At 38.9% G+C, this 16,415-nt stretch overlaps 1 protein-coding gene across 1 annotated transcript in view; it reads right to left on the reverse strand.

Moving 5' to 3' along the window:
- Window positions 1-1,818: 1,818 nt before the first annotated feature.
- LOC137048363 (uncharacterized) overlaps window positions 1,819-16,415 on the reverse strand; it is a 29,998-nt gene continuing 15,401 nt past the window's right edge. Inside the window, exons 5-12 of the mRNA XM_067426502.1 lie at window positions 14,151-15,104; window positions 13,635-13,784; window positions 7,581-7,686; window positions 7,251-7,313; window positions 6,191-6,829; window positions 5,997-6,029; window positions 4,009-4,062; window positions 1,819-3,847 (exon numbers count right to left, since the gene is read on the reverse strand). Coding sequence (XP_067282603.1) covers window positions 2,433-3,847; window positions 4,009-4,062; window positions 5,997-6,029; window positions 6,191-6,829; window positions 7,251-7,313; window positions 7,581-7,686; window positions 13,635-13,784; window positions 14,151-15,104 — 3,414 coding nt within the window. The 3' untranslated portion in view covers window positions 1,819-2,432. The remainder of the gene's footprint in view (window positions 3,848-4,008; window positions 4,063-5,996; window positions 6,030-6,190; window positions 6,830-7,250; window positions 7,314-7,580; window positions 7,687-13,634; window positions 13,785-14,150; window positions 15,105-16,415) is intronic.

The following is a 16,415-nucleotide window of genomic DNA, read 5'->3' on the forward strand; positions in this document are numbered from 1 at the left end:
GGGACAATGATTCCATTGACTTGTAGTGACACGATCCATTTGTCCTTAGACACAGTTTACATCAGAGTCCTTTCTTCCATCTGCTTCATATTCTTGCTAAATACTTTGTGTCACTACTGATCATGCCCACAAAGAACAAATCTGACAACTACGTCTCTTCAACAACATTTACATTTGTCGATGCTTTTGTTTTATTCTTTGAAAAACCCTGCTTAGCAAAATGGTTCATGCCTTTGCTTTCCATATGCTTGGCATTGTTCTGGTTGATGCTTCAAGCCACATCTTTTACAGCTGAATGAATCTGTGCCTATCTTTGGTGCAGCTTTTTGACTCTGTCTTTTCATTTTGTGTGTAACAGCGCCAACTACTGGACTTTCAGTAACAGTGTTTCCTTCATCACTGAAAGTTCTAGAGTGCAACAAAGCAAGTTCGCTTGCATGGCAAATCTTGACAGCACCATCTAACGTTAGCTCTAATGTCAGCATTCTCTTATTTTCTTGACATGAATTCCAAAGATGATCTGATCTCTGATCATTGATTCTGTCAAGATTCCGAAGTTGCATGTTTTTGCCTTTAGTTTCAAATCCGTCAAAAATAAGTCAAAACTTTCTCCCTGTGATTGAATGCGTGAGAGAAACACATACCTCTCATATGTTTCATTTTTCTTGGGTGAGCAGTGCTCATCAAATTTCTTCATGACCTCGTCATATTTTTCTCTGTCCGCAGCATCAGCGAACGTGAAAGTATTGTATACTTCAATTGCTTGAGGTCCAGCAACTGTCAAAAGCAGCGCTATTTTCCGTGAATCCGGCTTGCTATCCAGCTTGCATGTATAGCGTGAACTGCTGCTTGAATGTCTGCCAGGTGCTATCAACATTAACCGGTGGTTTAACAGCATCTATCTTCGTTGTATCACGGGACTGTGCACTCCTGGTACCATGTGGTGTTCGTTGAATAAACACTCTCAAGAGCCATTTGTATGAACTGGCGTGTAGCCTCTTTATTTATCCACACTCAACCTTCAACTCCCTTTTAGCTCTATCTTACTTTGTTATCCGCCCATATCTTTTGTATCTTACTGCCATCTAGTGGACAACGATAGGAACAACTAATCACCACAAACACAAGTCGACTTTGCAAACATGAATTGTGTAGCATGAATGGTGTAGCCTAGTTCAATAAACAAGTAGCCTAATTAATATTAAGTTACTTCAATTTTAGACCCAAAATACTTGTCTTGTTCATGATTTCACCCATGATTTCACAGATGAAAATAGTTCCAAAGGAAAGCAACACTCAACTTAGTGTTTTGTTACTGAATGATTCAGCGTTTTGAATGAATCATTTGAATGAACGACTCAATGACTCACTCATTAAGACGATGACTTGCTGCCCCCATTGGCGGTTTAGTTTCATGTTTAAAAGTATGATTGCATATTTTTATTTATAACATCAATCTTATAACATTATTTATTGCAGCTGTATTTGTTACAGTTTAAATTATTTAATTTGATTGGTAACAGCCCTATAGTGTCTTTACTATTATATCTGAATTTATTAATCAAATGTAAGAATTTAACATGAAAGATGATGCATACATTTAATACAATTTGAAAAAATGGCCTTTATAAAATTAAATAACACCCTGGGGTGAATATCACAAATATGCAGATTTAAGTCGGCCTATGTTAAAGCTGACAGAACACTGATGAGAATATTACTTCAGAATCAATATATGTATACCACAAAAATCCCCCCCCCCCCCATATATTGTACAGTACATAAAATTTGCTGTACAATATTGTGACATTTGTGACAATGCCCAGTGCTTTAGTGTAAATGTTTTGTTTTTCCTTGAAGCAAATGTTAACTTTACCTTTATTTTCTTGTCAGAGTGCACCAAGATGTTATGTTATAATGTTAGGATTGAGGCTCTAGACATAACCTGTTATTTTATACCAAACCAAACAAAAGGTTAATGCCCTGGCATTGGCAAATAGGTTTGGTTTTATATTTAATTTGATTAAATTAATGTTTAAGTTGATATTTACAAGAAATATTGTAACTGTTACTAAATTTTAACTGCTGTAAAAAGTACCTTATTTGTTTAAAGTGTTTGCAATGCCAGCACATCATAAAAAATATTGTGTGAAAACATAAAAAATACTGTGTGCAACCTTATTAAATGTCATAATTGAATTAGTTTAATGCAAATGTCCTCTCAGGAAATATAAACAATTTGAAGATGTAGTCCTGTTAGCATTTCCCATGCAGTACTTTTGGCTGAGATTCAGCATTAGCATGTATTATCTGAGTCCAGTGTGAGACAGAGCGCAGCAAAATGAAACAACTTCATTCAGAGATGAACGGATATTAATTTAGCAGTGTCTTATGAAGGAAAATGTAAATTGAATCGAATCATGTATTATCAGTTATTGAAGCACACAGGCTTTCCCATGGCTCTTCTTCAAGCTGTCCGTGATTTGAGCATTTCTGTCTTCTATTTTCTTGAGTTCTGCAGCATACATATCAGCGGTCTCTTTGTATGTCCTCATGGCCTCCTCCAACCTCTGTCTGCATTCTTCCATTTCTTTATAATGCTGAAGCAGATGTTCTTTCTCTGCGTCTCTCTCCTCTTCAGATATTTTAGGTAAATCCTCGCTGATCTGTTGACCCGTGGCTGTATCTTTTATATTTTCTGCATTGTCTTCTCCACTTGCTGTTTCTTGTGTTTCACATTCTTCTGGCCTCTCAATCTTTTTCCTTTGCTTTTTGCCTATTTTAATTTTTTTCCATGTTCTAACATTCCATTTTTTAACATGTTTCTTATGATGTTCATCAGGTTCTCTTCTTGTTTCTGGTTTATCTCTCTCCAGAACTGTTGTTCCTGAAAGCTGATTTTCCAGCTTTTCAATCTGATCATCATCCTTTCTCTCATCATGGGACTTAGATTCACAATGATCTTGCGTTTGTTCAGCGCCTGTTGTTGCTGTGTCTTCTCTCTTTAGTCTCAACTTTTGTTCAGTGTCTTCTCTCTTTAGTCTCAACAGTGTGTTCCCTCTCCCCAGGATAATAAATTCTCTAACCTTTCCTTTTCCCTTTTCTTCCTCTAATTTCTCTTTCATGTCTTTGATTTCAGACTCATATTTGGCTTTAATGGCCTCTATCTCTCGTCTGACCTCCTCCTCTCTCTCTCTGTTGAACTGCATGAGTCTGAAGGCTCTCTCGGCCTCCTGAAACATTTTATCATTGTAGGAACTGGCGTTATTATCCCACATCATCTTATCGATCTTCTTTAACAGACTCACGACTTGACCAGGATCCTTCTGTTTATTATTGAACACATGAAATCGTCCTCCACAGTCATGTATCAGTTTCTGGACATGTGGATCTCCTTCTTTAATGTAGTCTTCGATACTTTGATCTGTGAGATTGTCTCCTCGTGTGAACAGAACCATAGTGTAGGTCTCTGCTTTCTGTCCGAAGGTCATCTTGATGAGCTGAAGGGTTTCCCTCTCTTCTTGTGTGATGGGGCCGATGGCGATGACCAGCAGAAACACGTGCGGTCCAGGAGCCGACAGTTCAATGCATCTCATGATCTCCTGCTGGATCTCTTCATTGCTGAGGCTTGTGTCGAAGAGCCCTGGTGTGTCCACCACAGTCACAGGTCGTCCACAGGCAACTCCAGTCTCTCTTTGGCATGTATTGGTAACAGATTTCATGCTTGGCCTTGATTTAAATACATTGCATCCGAGTATGGTGTTCCCGGTCGCACTCTTTCCCACTCCAGTTTTTCCAACCAGGACGATTCTTATACACTCCAAGGTTCTCTCAGTGCCAGCTGTGGCTGTGAATCATAAACACAAATGTCAAGATTTGTATTTATTTTATTATAAAGATGAAGTGTGTCATTTTAATGAGTTATGCGTATAAAAAAATACAGTAATCATCTATGAAAAGCCAACAATAATAATAAATACTCAATATGTTATTTTGTGTAATACTCACATTTTGATCGCACTAATTTTCTGGGATTTGGCTGAAACTTCTGTGTCTTGGGCTCTAAAGATGAAGAACATTATTAACCAATAATAATGCAATGCTTGCCTATTGTAAAATGTTTGTTGTTTTGATTTCCTGTCGGTTTTTAGAGTTCACCACCTAGAAAGGTATACATTTTGACAATTTTGACTATTTTAAATTATCTTTTGAATAAATGAAATGTAACTGATTTAAGAACTTTTGTAGATATACACTATATTGCCAAAAGTTTTGGGACGTCTGCCTTTACATGCACATTAATTTTAATGCCATCCCATTCTTAATCCGTAGGGTTTATATGGAGTTGGCCCACCCTTTGCTCTTCTGGGAAGGCTTTGTATGTGTGAGGTCAGGCACTGAGGTTGGACGAGAAGACCTGGCTCTCAGTCTCCGCTCTAATTTATCCTAATGAAACTCATCATCCACGTCTTTATGGACTTGTTGGAACAGGAAGATGCCATCCCCAAACTATTCCCACATAGGCACTGAGGTTGGACGAGAAGACCTGGCTCTCAGTCGCCGCTCTAATTTATCCTAATGAACCGACGCTTTGTGCACTGGTGCGCAGTCATGTCCATCCCCAAAATATTCCCACATAGTTGGGAGTATGAAATGTCAAAGATTTCTTGTTATGCTGAAGTCAAGTCATTTATATTGCGCATTTTACAATGCTGATTGTTTCAAAGCAGTTTACAGTGTTACTATTACAATAATGCAACATTTTTTGAAGCATTTTTTTTCCCTTTAACTGGGCCACCAAGAAAAAAACCACCTAGCATCATAATCCCCCCCTACACCAAACTTTGCACAATGCAGTCAGGCAAGTACTGTTCTCCTTGCAACCGCCAAACTCAGACTCGTCCATGGGATTGTCAGACAGAGAAGCGTGATTGGTCACTCCAGAGAACACGTCTCACTGAGTCCAGTGGCAGCTGCTTTACTTCACTGCATCCCACGCTTTGTGGGTGCACCATTGTGCACCATTGCTCTTGGTGATGTAAGGCTTGGATGAACTGCTCGGCCATGGAAAGCCAGTCCATGAAGCTCTCTACACTGTCCTTGAGCTCATCTGAAGGTCACAGAAGTCTGGAGGTCTATCCTTCAGTTATTTTGCTTGTTATCATCATGTGTTCATCATTAATGCTCAATCATCATTTATCTCATTAACTTCAACACTACGTTGGTTACTTTTAACACTGTAATGTGGACATGTATACCTTGTCATTTAACACTAAGTAATGTTGTAATGTGAGTTTTGTGGGTCACTATTGTGCTGAAGAGTAGGGCCTGTGCTTTAGTCCAGCAGAAGACCAAGAAACACTGGTGATATGCTGTATGTTGCTTTATCTAAAAGCCGTTGCTAATACAATGATAAAAATGCTTTGCTTAGTACATGCATGCATGCTATTGTTAGCTAATGGCACACTGCATGTGATTTGAGCTAAAGTCATGTTTTTATTTCACTATTACATAAGTGTATGAGAAATATTCATTTTAAATGTACTCCAATTAAATCAATTCCCAGCACTGACAGTTTTTTTTTTTTTTTTTTACTCAAATGGTCCAAAGAGATCGTTTTCCCAAAATGTAATTAACTTCAATAGTATCATGGTAAGATGCAGTAAAAAAAGAGCTGTAAATTAACAGTAGATTACTGGAAATCACAGCTGCCAGTAAATTAAAACATTTTTACAGCCCTTTTTTTTTGCAGCATGTTATTTACTAATTTGTTATTACTTTATATTGTTGCATGCCTTACTCACCCAAATGATTTTGAAATGCAGTGGTCATAATGTACTGCACGGACCACATGCAACATGGACCTTACATGAAATAATGTACTGGAATTTGATTAATTTAATCAGGATGTTGTAAAATAGTGGGAAATTGACTAATGTCAAAATAAAAGAAGAAAGTTCACTCTAATTTGATGGAAATATTCAATTCATACTTACTTTGATTCACGCTACATGCCTTTCTACTTAAATCTGGAAAGACAACATTAAAAAAAGAGCAGGAAAATATGTTATTTCATCTACAGATCTTAAAAGCAGTTTGTTCTAATGTGTCATGAAAAGAAAATCTTACAAATATATGTATTAATAAACCCTCTGTTCATATTTCAGATGAACTGAAGGTAAAGGTTTACCCTTATGTATCTTATTTGATGTTTGACAAACTGTGTCTTTTTTCATCAGGAAAGGCCTTGGAGCATCAGGAATCCTCAAACAATTGCCTCTGTTTTTCTCCACCATCTTCTCGATGCTCTCCAGGAGTTTCTGCAGCTGTGCTTGGTCTCCATTCTTCTGTAGATGATAGTGTGGATGTCTGGAGGTCTGCAGTAAATACTTCACTGATCTGTTGTCAGTGTCAGAATCTTTAACACTCACATACTCCATCTTCTCCTCGTGCATTAAGACCACAATCACATACTCAGATGCGCCTGCACCAAAAATGATGTTAATGAGTTTGAGAGCTTCTTTCTCCTGCTCTGTAAATGTGCCAGACTGCAGGACTAGTAACAGGGCATGAGGTTCAGCACAAGACAGATGGAAGCATCTCTTCAGGTCTTCTTCTTCAGGAGAGAGAGCAGGATTGAGCAGGTCAGGAGTGTTGATGACCACCACATGTCTCTCCAGCACCATCCCATCATGCCTCTCAAACAAATTCAGGGAGGACGGTGACTCTGAGAACACCGTTCGTCCAAAGATTGTGTTCCCACAGGAGGCTTTAACATCTGCATTTGACCCCAGCAGAACTATTCTTAACTCTTCTTTTATCACAGACACTGAAATGACACAAACAGTTTTACAGCTCCTTAAAGTTTTGTTAATTCCTTCTCTTAATCTAAAGTTTTGAGTAGATGATCGGTTTTTCACAATCTGAACTAATTAATGTGAATGAATGCTGTGTGCTGAGACAGCCGCTGTAATGACTGAAGATGGTAAAATGATTATTGCTGTTAGCCTAATGTAAATGAAAAAATAAACTAAATACACAAAATACATAGGTATATGTCTTGTACATGCAGGAGATTTTATTCAGTTCTGACTGAAGAAAAAAATCTGCTATTTATTAAATTCCAAGATAGTTATAAATATCCCCTGGAACCATTAAGTGGATTTGAAAAACCCTTATTCTAAAGGCATCAGTTTAATATCACATCTTGAATTACAACACATATTATTTTATGTAAATGCAAAACTCACTGTTTAGAGGTTGACGTTTACTTCCTCTTCTGTTGAATATTCCTGAACTTCCCTGATCGTCACCTGTTACAATAAAACAATTATCATTTAACGATTAAATAAGACATTTAAATGTATTATATTTTTTTTTATTGGTGAGTCTTTTCATTCCTGTTCATAATGTCTTTCCAATAATTATCATTAAAGATTAAATAATAAATTGAAATGTCTTATTGTAACAAGGAATCTCTCAATACAACATTTAGGTTTTGAATCCACAGGTCTTGTGGTCGCAATATCAAATCACTGCATTATTTTAAAGAACTTATGAACAGGAATGAAAATACTCACCAGGTTGTGTGGATGGTCCGCTCCAATGGTCCATCTTCACATAATTGTCACTTGTGTACAGTGAAGCACCAAAGACATTAAGAAACAACCTGTTCCAGCCACCTTTGCATTACTGTAAGTGTGTACTGTAAGTTATGCACTCACCACAAGTCAGAAACTGGTTGGACTACATAGTTGGCATACATTTTATACAACTCCCTGCCACATGAAACTGTCAGAGGACTGCCATATCATATCATATCTAGTCATATCCGAACAGCATGCTAAATTGCAGTGGCTTTAACTTTTTTCACTGCCAGCATTTTTTTTTTAAAGTTGCCAGCCACCCCCAGCATTTAAAAAAATATAATTGTCACAAAAGTTTCATGGACCCCAGAATATTTTGTTGCATGAATATCTGAATATGCAAAATATAAAAAGAAATTAAAGAGCATCTGCTTTTAAACAACAACAAAACTTCAAAGCTTCAAGTATTTTTATTTATCAAATCTTAAATGCTGGTAAGTTTCATAAAAAAGTAACATTTTGAGCAAAAAGCTGAGAAAACCGTGTTATTGTCAAAGGCTTCATCTGGATCTGATTCAGAACGATGATCAAACACAGATGGAGTCCATTAACACCCCCATAACCCCACAGTCCTGTAGCTCATCCTGGGTCGACATTTCATTCAGTAACATTAGGCAGTATTCATGTATATGCTGTTTAATGTTGATGATTACGTTATTTTACATATTCTATCACTTGGTTCTGCTTCTTCTTTACCTCTGTCCCCTCCACCATCTCAATCTGCAGATGAGTTTGCCCATTTCTTCACTGATATATATATATATTTTTTTATTTAACCTTTATTTAACCAGGTTAGTCTCATTGAGATATAGAATCTCTTTTTAAAGAGAGACCTGGCCAAGATAGTAGAAATTAAATCACACAATCACAAAAACACAGCAATAAAGCAAAAGCCATCAGCAGTTAATTCCCCACCCAATGCTGAACACCATCTCTCCTCCTTCTCTACACTCACTGAGGCGGAAGTGTCTAAACTTCTCCTCTCCAACCATCCCACTACCTGTCCTCTAGATCCCATCCCCTCAACCTCCTACAGACCATTCTGCTCAAAAATGTAGTTTCTGTAAAATACATATCTGTCAGATCAATTAACCTAAAATATGTGATCGAACAAAAAAAGTAAAAAAAAAAAAAAATGCATGCAAACTATATGATTTAATTTAAAATAAATTAAATATATTATAAGCATCTGGCAGTAATTGTAACATGCAATAAAGCCCCATCTTCTAGTCATGTAACTAGAAAACGTTACAGACACGTTATATCGCTTGTTCTCTGTGGATTGTCTTTAGCGACAAATGACATGCTGACACAGAAACAAACATGCCACTAGGGTCTGTGTAGTTCTTACGGATAATAGTCTGGTTGGAACAGTCCTTTCCTCATGGGTCATTTGTTGACCTAACAGGTTTCCGAATCATTAAGAATTATCTTCAGTCAACTGCTGTAATCATGAATGTCTTGGTGGTCAAGAACTCTTGAAAAAAAACCAACATGTTTGATTACACAAGTGAGTTCTGGAATGCAGCCATCTTCTTTTGTTAGGAGCTGAATTGTGTAGATGTAGAGAGCTTGTGGTGGAGTGTGTGTCTTCTTTGATAGCCTGTAGAACATAAACCAGGGTGCACCTGGTTGAATTGGCTGGGTAAGATGTTTTAGACATAAGTTCCACAAAACCAAATGGTGCTAGTTGCTGGAGGAATCATACTCCAATGATTCATTGCAAAGAGTTGAAAAAAGATGGCATCCATCCTTCCTGTGAAGGTGCTGCTCTTCTCTTAGTAATTTGGCACATAGTCTTAGAGCTAAACCTTGACTAACTAGACCCAGGTCAGGAAACAGACAAACTGGCTTGACCAACTGTTTGCTAGCTGTCTCACATCACAGAAGTCAAATAAATCCCAGCACATAGCGACTCTTTCACCTAGATATTATCACATAAAGACTATGTCTATTCCACGAATTAGTAAATACAAAAAAAAAAATCAAAATCATTCAACGGTAAAAAAGTAATTAATGTCCAACAAATATGCAACAGATATAATACTAATAGTTTGGCCGTGGTGATAAAAAATTGCCACCGTCACAGCATCTGAATATTTTGCACAAGTTTTTAGCACTATTAGAATACCAGGATTAAAACATTACTGACAGAAATACAAAAACAAACTAGCAAAATACTAATTCTGCGGATCAATCGCTGTCTGTAAAGTGGATTGTAGTTCTTAATTTACCTGTTAATGGGACGACATTACGGAAATGTAGTCTCCACAGAGAGCGAGCACAGGCCGCGAGCGATGCTGCGGAGCAAGCAGGAAAACACAAAGCAGATTAGCAGAATTACTGTATTTTTAGCATGACAGGGTGCTTTTATGGGAATCTTCTGGGAGTAAGGTAAGGGAAGGGAAGGGAAAGGGGCAGTTCAGCTGATGAAGAGGCAGTTGTGCTGTGCACGGCTCTGATAATCAATGCTTCTCATGACATAAGCAAACACAGAATATACTACATGATGATTACATCTGTATCATCAACAAGTAGAAAAACAAATCATCTGATCATGCTTTCTCTTGCTGCTCTCACCATATCAAACACAGCTACAGCATCAGAGAAAGTCTGATGTTAAACAGTCAAGGGTCAAGAGCCCAAATAAAGCAAACACTGATCTCCATAATGGTGACTATTTATTTCAATAAAACATCAACATCTAAACCTCTGATGATTCTCAATAAGAGCTTCTCTAGTCATTCCAACAGAAATAAAGTCAGTCTGGTTAGTAATGTGTGAAGCTGGTAAAGCTGTTTGTGGAGTTGTTTAATCCTCCTCTGATGAGATCTTGTGATTGTCAGTGTCTCCAGTTGTCCAGCACAGGTCAGCAGAGACTTTGAAATGTGATCAGAGGTGGAAAGTCCAGGTTCAGAAGATAAAAAGTCCTGCTCTGTATTTTGTTTCAAACACCTGGATTTGCTTAGTAGTTCAGTTTTTCAGCCAGGAGGTAGAATTAATGAGTGAAATCAGCTGAATGAGTTCATGAGTGGAATAAACATATGGAAAGACTTTAAAACACTTCATTAAACACTTTTTATTCATGGATGCTAGTATTCAAAAACACACAGATAACAGCGTACCTTGGCAAATACAATGGTGTACATTTCACAAGAATCCATTATGTGCATCTTTAATTCAATGGAAATACATTTAGGAAATAATGTTCAGTATCATCTGTTGGGTCCCACTTTATATTAGTTGGCCTTAACTACTGTGTACTTACAATCCAAAAATAAGTACAGTGTACTTATTGTGTTCATATTGTATCGGAATACACTTTTGCTGATATTGAGGTGGAAACGGGTAAAGTTAGGGACAGGTGTGGTGGTGTGTGTGAGTTTAAGGCTAGGGTTAGCTGTAAGGGATGCGTCAACTGTGTAATTATAAACTCAACTACAGAAATTAATTACAGACGTAATTACATGCAGGTCATTTTTTAAATGTAAGTACAATATAAGTGCATTGTATCAAATTATGAATTTAAATGTAAGTACATAGTAATTAAGGCCACCTAATATAAAGTGGGTCCATTTATTGTTTTAATATATGATGAATATCTTCTGTACTTTTAATTACATCAATAATTATTTATTATACTCTAACAATACTGATAATATAATAATACATAATACTGATGAAATAATACATTTTAGCAACAAAAAAATCTATAAACGATATATTTACAATTACATTTTTAAGATAGTAAACAGTTATGCCTAGTTCACACTGCAGATTTTAGCCCCGATTTTGCGTCGCCGACAGGTTTTGCGAAATCGCCGACAAATGCCCGAGATCATAAGCAAATCGGTGCTCGTGCATGCGAGTGACAATCACGCAGTTTGAACGATCAATGACTCGATCAGAGAGAGTCGCCGACGCCGGTGAGATATTTGGCATGCTAAATATCTGGAGCTGTCGGCGATTGAAACTCCTAAAAATTACATCGGCGATGACCGACAGCCAATGAGAGAGCAAGATACAAGGCAGCGGGAGGTTCAGGGAGGAGTTATAGACAGAATATCAGTATTTTAATAGATATACATTTACAATTCTATCAAGCAGAAACAAAGGCCAAACATTTGCACATCCAGCCACAGCAGCAGCGCATTACACAATGATTTATTTCCCTCAAACTCTCTTTGCAGAACACAATCCTGGCTCCCTCTGTCTCTCCAACAATTTTCTCCGCAATATACTTTTTTCTTTTTCTTGGAGCACAAACTTTATGGAGTTTTCATTTTAATAACAATTCCAGTTTCACACGAGAACAACAGTCTGACACACGTGTGATCTCGCATTGTTTACTGGTCACGTCACACGTTTGGTTGGAAACGTGCGGAAGCGTAGTTCGTGCACCAGAGAGAGAGAGAGTTGTCGGTGATTGTTCCTCCTGTAAAGTCATGCGGTGTGAACCCCTCTGTCCTGATCCACCGATCAGTGTGAACACAGCAGGGACTGAATGATACCGCAGATAGTCATGCAGTGTGAAAAGAGCAGGGTTTGAAAATCGTGCAGTCTGAACTCGGCATTAACGGAACATCAATAATAAAAAGCAGGTATGAAATTGACTCTTAAGTCTTAGTAAATAATACTGTGAATGGAGCAGATGAGTGAGAACACCAGATATCAGTGTTGCCAAATGGGCGGTTTTGAATTTGATTGTGAGGGTAAAAACGGGCTTGGGCGGGTGAATAAAATGTGTGCTAGTTTGGGGTGCGTTTTTTTAAACATCTAAATGTTATAGTCTAATTGGTTAATAACAAACTCAAGATTGCATGTACCCTGTTGGCCCTGTCCCAAAGGGCACCCTAAACCCTCACGGTCTTCTGCTGAGTCCGCACTTTCACAACGTAATGCCGCTATGACTGCTGGTTAGAAGTCCGCTGTGTAACCCGCACCAGTGTGGACTCGGCAGAAGTGCACATCGAGGGCACATAACGGCCTCAAATGGGGGCGCTCGAGAGCTGCCTTCTGGGACCTAAAATGACAAATAGGACACCCTGCGGCCTCGTGGACTTAACGGAAAAGAGCACACAGCGGCCAATGTAAGTCCACTAGACCAGAAGTGCACATGAAGTGTGCCATTTGGGACAGGGCCCATAAAATCAGGTATCATGACACACACTGGCCCAGAATAGAGTCAGCTGGCGTTGACGTCACAGACGAGCGCGCACTTTCGGCCAATCAGCGATCAGTAGAGTGACACGCTCATTAAAGGGGGGGTGAAATGCTGTTTCATGCATACTGATCTTTTTACACTGTTAAAGACTTGGAATCCCATACTAAACATAGACAAAGTTTCAAAAGTTAAGGTGGACGTTTGATGGGAGTATTTCTTTGTCAAAAATACTACTTCCGGTTAGTCATAAGTTTCGGCAAGTTTTTTGCGATCATGCGTCCACTTGACGTTAATGGGGGCGGAATTTCCTTGTATGGGCCTTACGGACAATTCTACCGGAAGCGCGTGAGAGAGAGAGAGAGGGAGAGAGCGAAAGTAACAGGCTACGCTCATCAAAGCGCTGGCTTGTAGGATGCGACGTCACAGACAAGCGCGCACTTTCGGCCAATCAGCCATCAGTAGAGTGACACGCTCATTAATGAATTCAGGGCGAAATTGTAGTTGGATATCAAGTGATCGCTATGCCAAAGTGACATAATATACAGAGAGTGATCTTCAGTAGTAAGTGGGAGAGTGAAGCAACTCTCAAAATGTGGATTACACCTGTGACTCGAAGACTCTTTATAAATATAACTAACTCTAAGAGAACAGTTGAATGACTTGAACTGTAATCGAATGTGTGACTCCTGTCCATCATCGTGTGAACACTGGCCTGATCAGGACATCTGCAATTTTTAAAACCCTCTAGACCAGTGTTCCTCAAATCTTGAGGAATCCAATATTCCTTAAATCCAATATCTCTGACCCTGATCAAACACACCCACCTGTGACTTTCTAGTGATCCTGAAGACATTGATTAGCATGTTCAGGTGAGTTTGATTAGGGTTGGAGCTAAACTCTGCAGGAAAGTGGATCTTGTGGGCCAGATTTGAGGATGCCTGTTCTAGACTGTGCTGTACTCGTCCTGTCAGCTGCTGAAAGAGGTGTGAGTCAAAGATTTATCCATTTTGACTGTGTTAAGGTCTGTGTTATATTCTACAAATATGTACTTCACGAAAGACATTACTGTAGTTCTGTCTGAAGGTATAAGCCCAACACAAAGGTAAACTCATTCTTGTCGTTGATTCGATCATTATTTTTGTATAATATGTATCAGGGATTGACACGTTTTGACAGTGGTGTTTGCATTAACGTATGTCACTTATATAGGGAAAATTTTGCTTTTTTAAAAAAAAATTTGGGTGGGTTTGAGTGAGCTTTTGGGCTGGAAATAGTCAATCCAATCTGGCAACACTGCCAGCTATTACTGCATTCGGTAAAGGCTGAATTCAGGAAGAAAGTCTTATAGCAAGAACAATTAATATGATCACTGCACATACAACTACACATACTCCTATTCCTGCCAGAATGTTCTTGTGCTGTTTTACAAAGTGTTTGAATCCACTGGCCTCTCTCTCTGCACATTGTTCCTCATATTCTCTCACAGGCATCTCTGTCTCTCTTCTGTCTCTCTCTCTCCTGTCTTTCTCCAGGTTCCCCTGTTCAATTTCTCTCCTCACTCGTGCCTCTGTCTCTTCTCTGGCTCTCTCTAATGTCTCCAGACGTTCTCTCTCTTTCTCCTCCTCTGCTCTCTTCTTCTCCTCCTCTATCCTCCTCTCGTTCCCCTTCATCATGTCTAGTGTGTAGCAGGAGTTTGTGTTCTCAGTCATGAGTCTGTCGATCTTCTCCATGAGTTCAGTCACCTGCCGTCTGTTTGCTGGAGCTTTAATGTTAAACTCATGATATCTCTGACCACATCGATTAATAAAATCAGATAACTGAGTGTTTCTCCTGATCATTTCTCCTAGTGTTCTCATGTGTTTCTGATCTGCATGAGTGAAGAGCACTAGAGTAAATCTGAGAGCTTCTGCTCCAAACTTCAGCTCAAACCAGCGAATGAAGTCCATCTCCTGCTCAGTGAAAGTGCTCAAAGACAGAAGAAGCAGGATCACATGAGCTCCTGCAGAACATAATTCAAGAGCTTTCTTCAGCTCTGAGTCTGAATCAAAGTCAGTGTGAGTGGAAAAGATGAAGTCTGGAGTATCGATGAGTGTCACGCTCCTGTTATTAACAGCAGCGGTGTGTGTCTGACAGACTCTGGTCACTGATGAAGATCTCATTTCTGACTCAAACACTCGATCATTAAAGATGGCGTTTCCTGTGGCGCTTTTCCCGGATCCGGTTTTACCGACCAACAGCAGCCGGAGATCTTCATCAACATCATCTCCTTCTCTCAACTCTGTGTTCTCAAAGGTCTAAAAAACACAAAACAACACAATGTCAGTTTAAACGCGTAGATATGCTTGTTAAATTAGTAAAAGTGTCACTCACCTGATAGTTCATGATCCTTTTTTGCTTCTTCAAAGACACTTTCACGAAATGTATTCACCAACCCCTAACAGAACAAAAAAAAAAATGGAAATATGCTGCAAAATATAATGCGATATATAACATAATATTCTCCATATATTGGAAACTAGTGCTTCTGTTTTTAGTTATACTGCAATATATGCATTGACCATGTATGGGTACGCAGTAAACTCCCCTGTGTTGAATTAACACCGCTCTGCGTTCACATAGGATCCACTGAAGCAGTGTTAGGCCGGTTCACACTACATGCATTAGCAGAACATAAGCAGCACTTTTTTTGAGAGCCCATGTTAACAGATTAGAGCGTTCACACTACGCACAGAACAGAAGCGGCAGTGCTTGTGAAAAAAATAAAATAAAAAAATACATGAAAACACTAGCCTGACAAGCCAGACCCATATCATGATGGAGTTGGGTCTGGGAACACCGTTAGAAAGGCTTAATCTGGGGGGCGGGACAAACGGTTGTCTTTCAAAGTCCCTCTGCACGCAATAGGATAGTGCTACAACCAACCAGAGCAATGAAGAAGGTGAAGCAGAGCTAGTTGATAGATTTAACTTTTGCCGTATAAGATCGGCAAAACTCTGAAACACATCTTCCTTTTTTTTAAAGAATGACTTCAGTGCCGTTTTTTGTTTTTTCTCAAAGAAAAGATTAACTTCAAGATTTCCAGAGTCACAGCCAAAGCCGATTCAAAAGACCGCTGTTCGCCAGCTTCTGTGGTTACAAGCTGAACATAGAACCGTCACAACTCTGCCGTCATTATGTTAAGCCCCGCCCACCGACTCTATACACGATGTGATTGGCCTGACCAGAGTTTGGTTTTTCCAGCTCGCAAATCTATTGACAGTTGCTAGATTACCTTGGCTGCAGATTAGATTTGCTGCCGCTAGGGTGTGTCAAGATTTCTAGGCTACGAAAACACATCACTGCGAGAAGTTTTTGCCCAAATTTCAAAGACCTGTTTAAATTATTAAAAGTAGAGGCAACTTAACTTTAGGGTTACTTTTATCATGTAAATTACCTATACAGCCTATTATATGTTTGTGTTTAGGACAGAGAGGAACACAGTTGCATTCACAGCAGATATATGCTGCCCATCATAAATCAAAGAACGAGACAGACTTTCCGGTGTTCTCCTCCAACCCCTGTCTGATACAATGCTCTCCAAATGCTCTTCTGCACTGCCACAGCAC

Source organism: Pseudorasbora parva, chromosome 2 (genome assembly GCF_024679245.1).
Source record: "Pseudorasbora parva isolate DD20220531a chromosome 2, ASM2467924v1, whole genome shotgun sequence".
NCBI classification, from domain to species: Eukaryota; Metazoa; Chordata; class Actinopteri; order Cypriniformes; family Gobionidae; genus Pseudorasbora; species Pseudorasbora parva.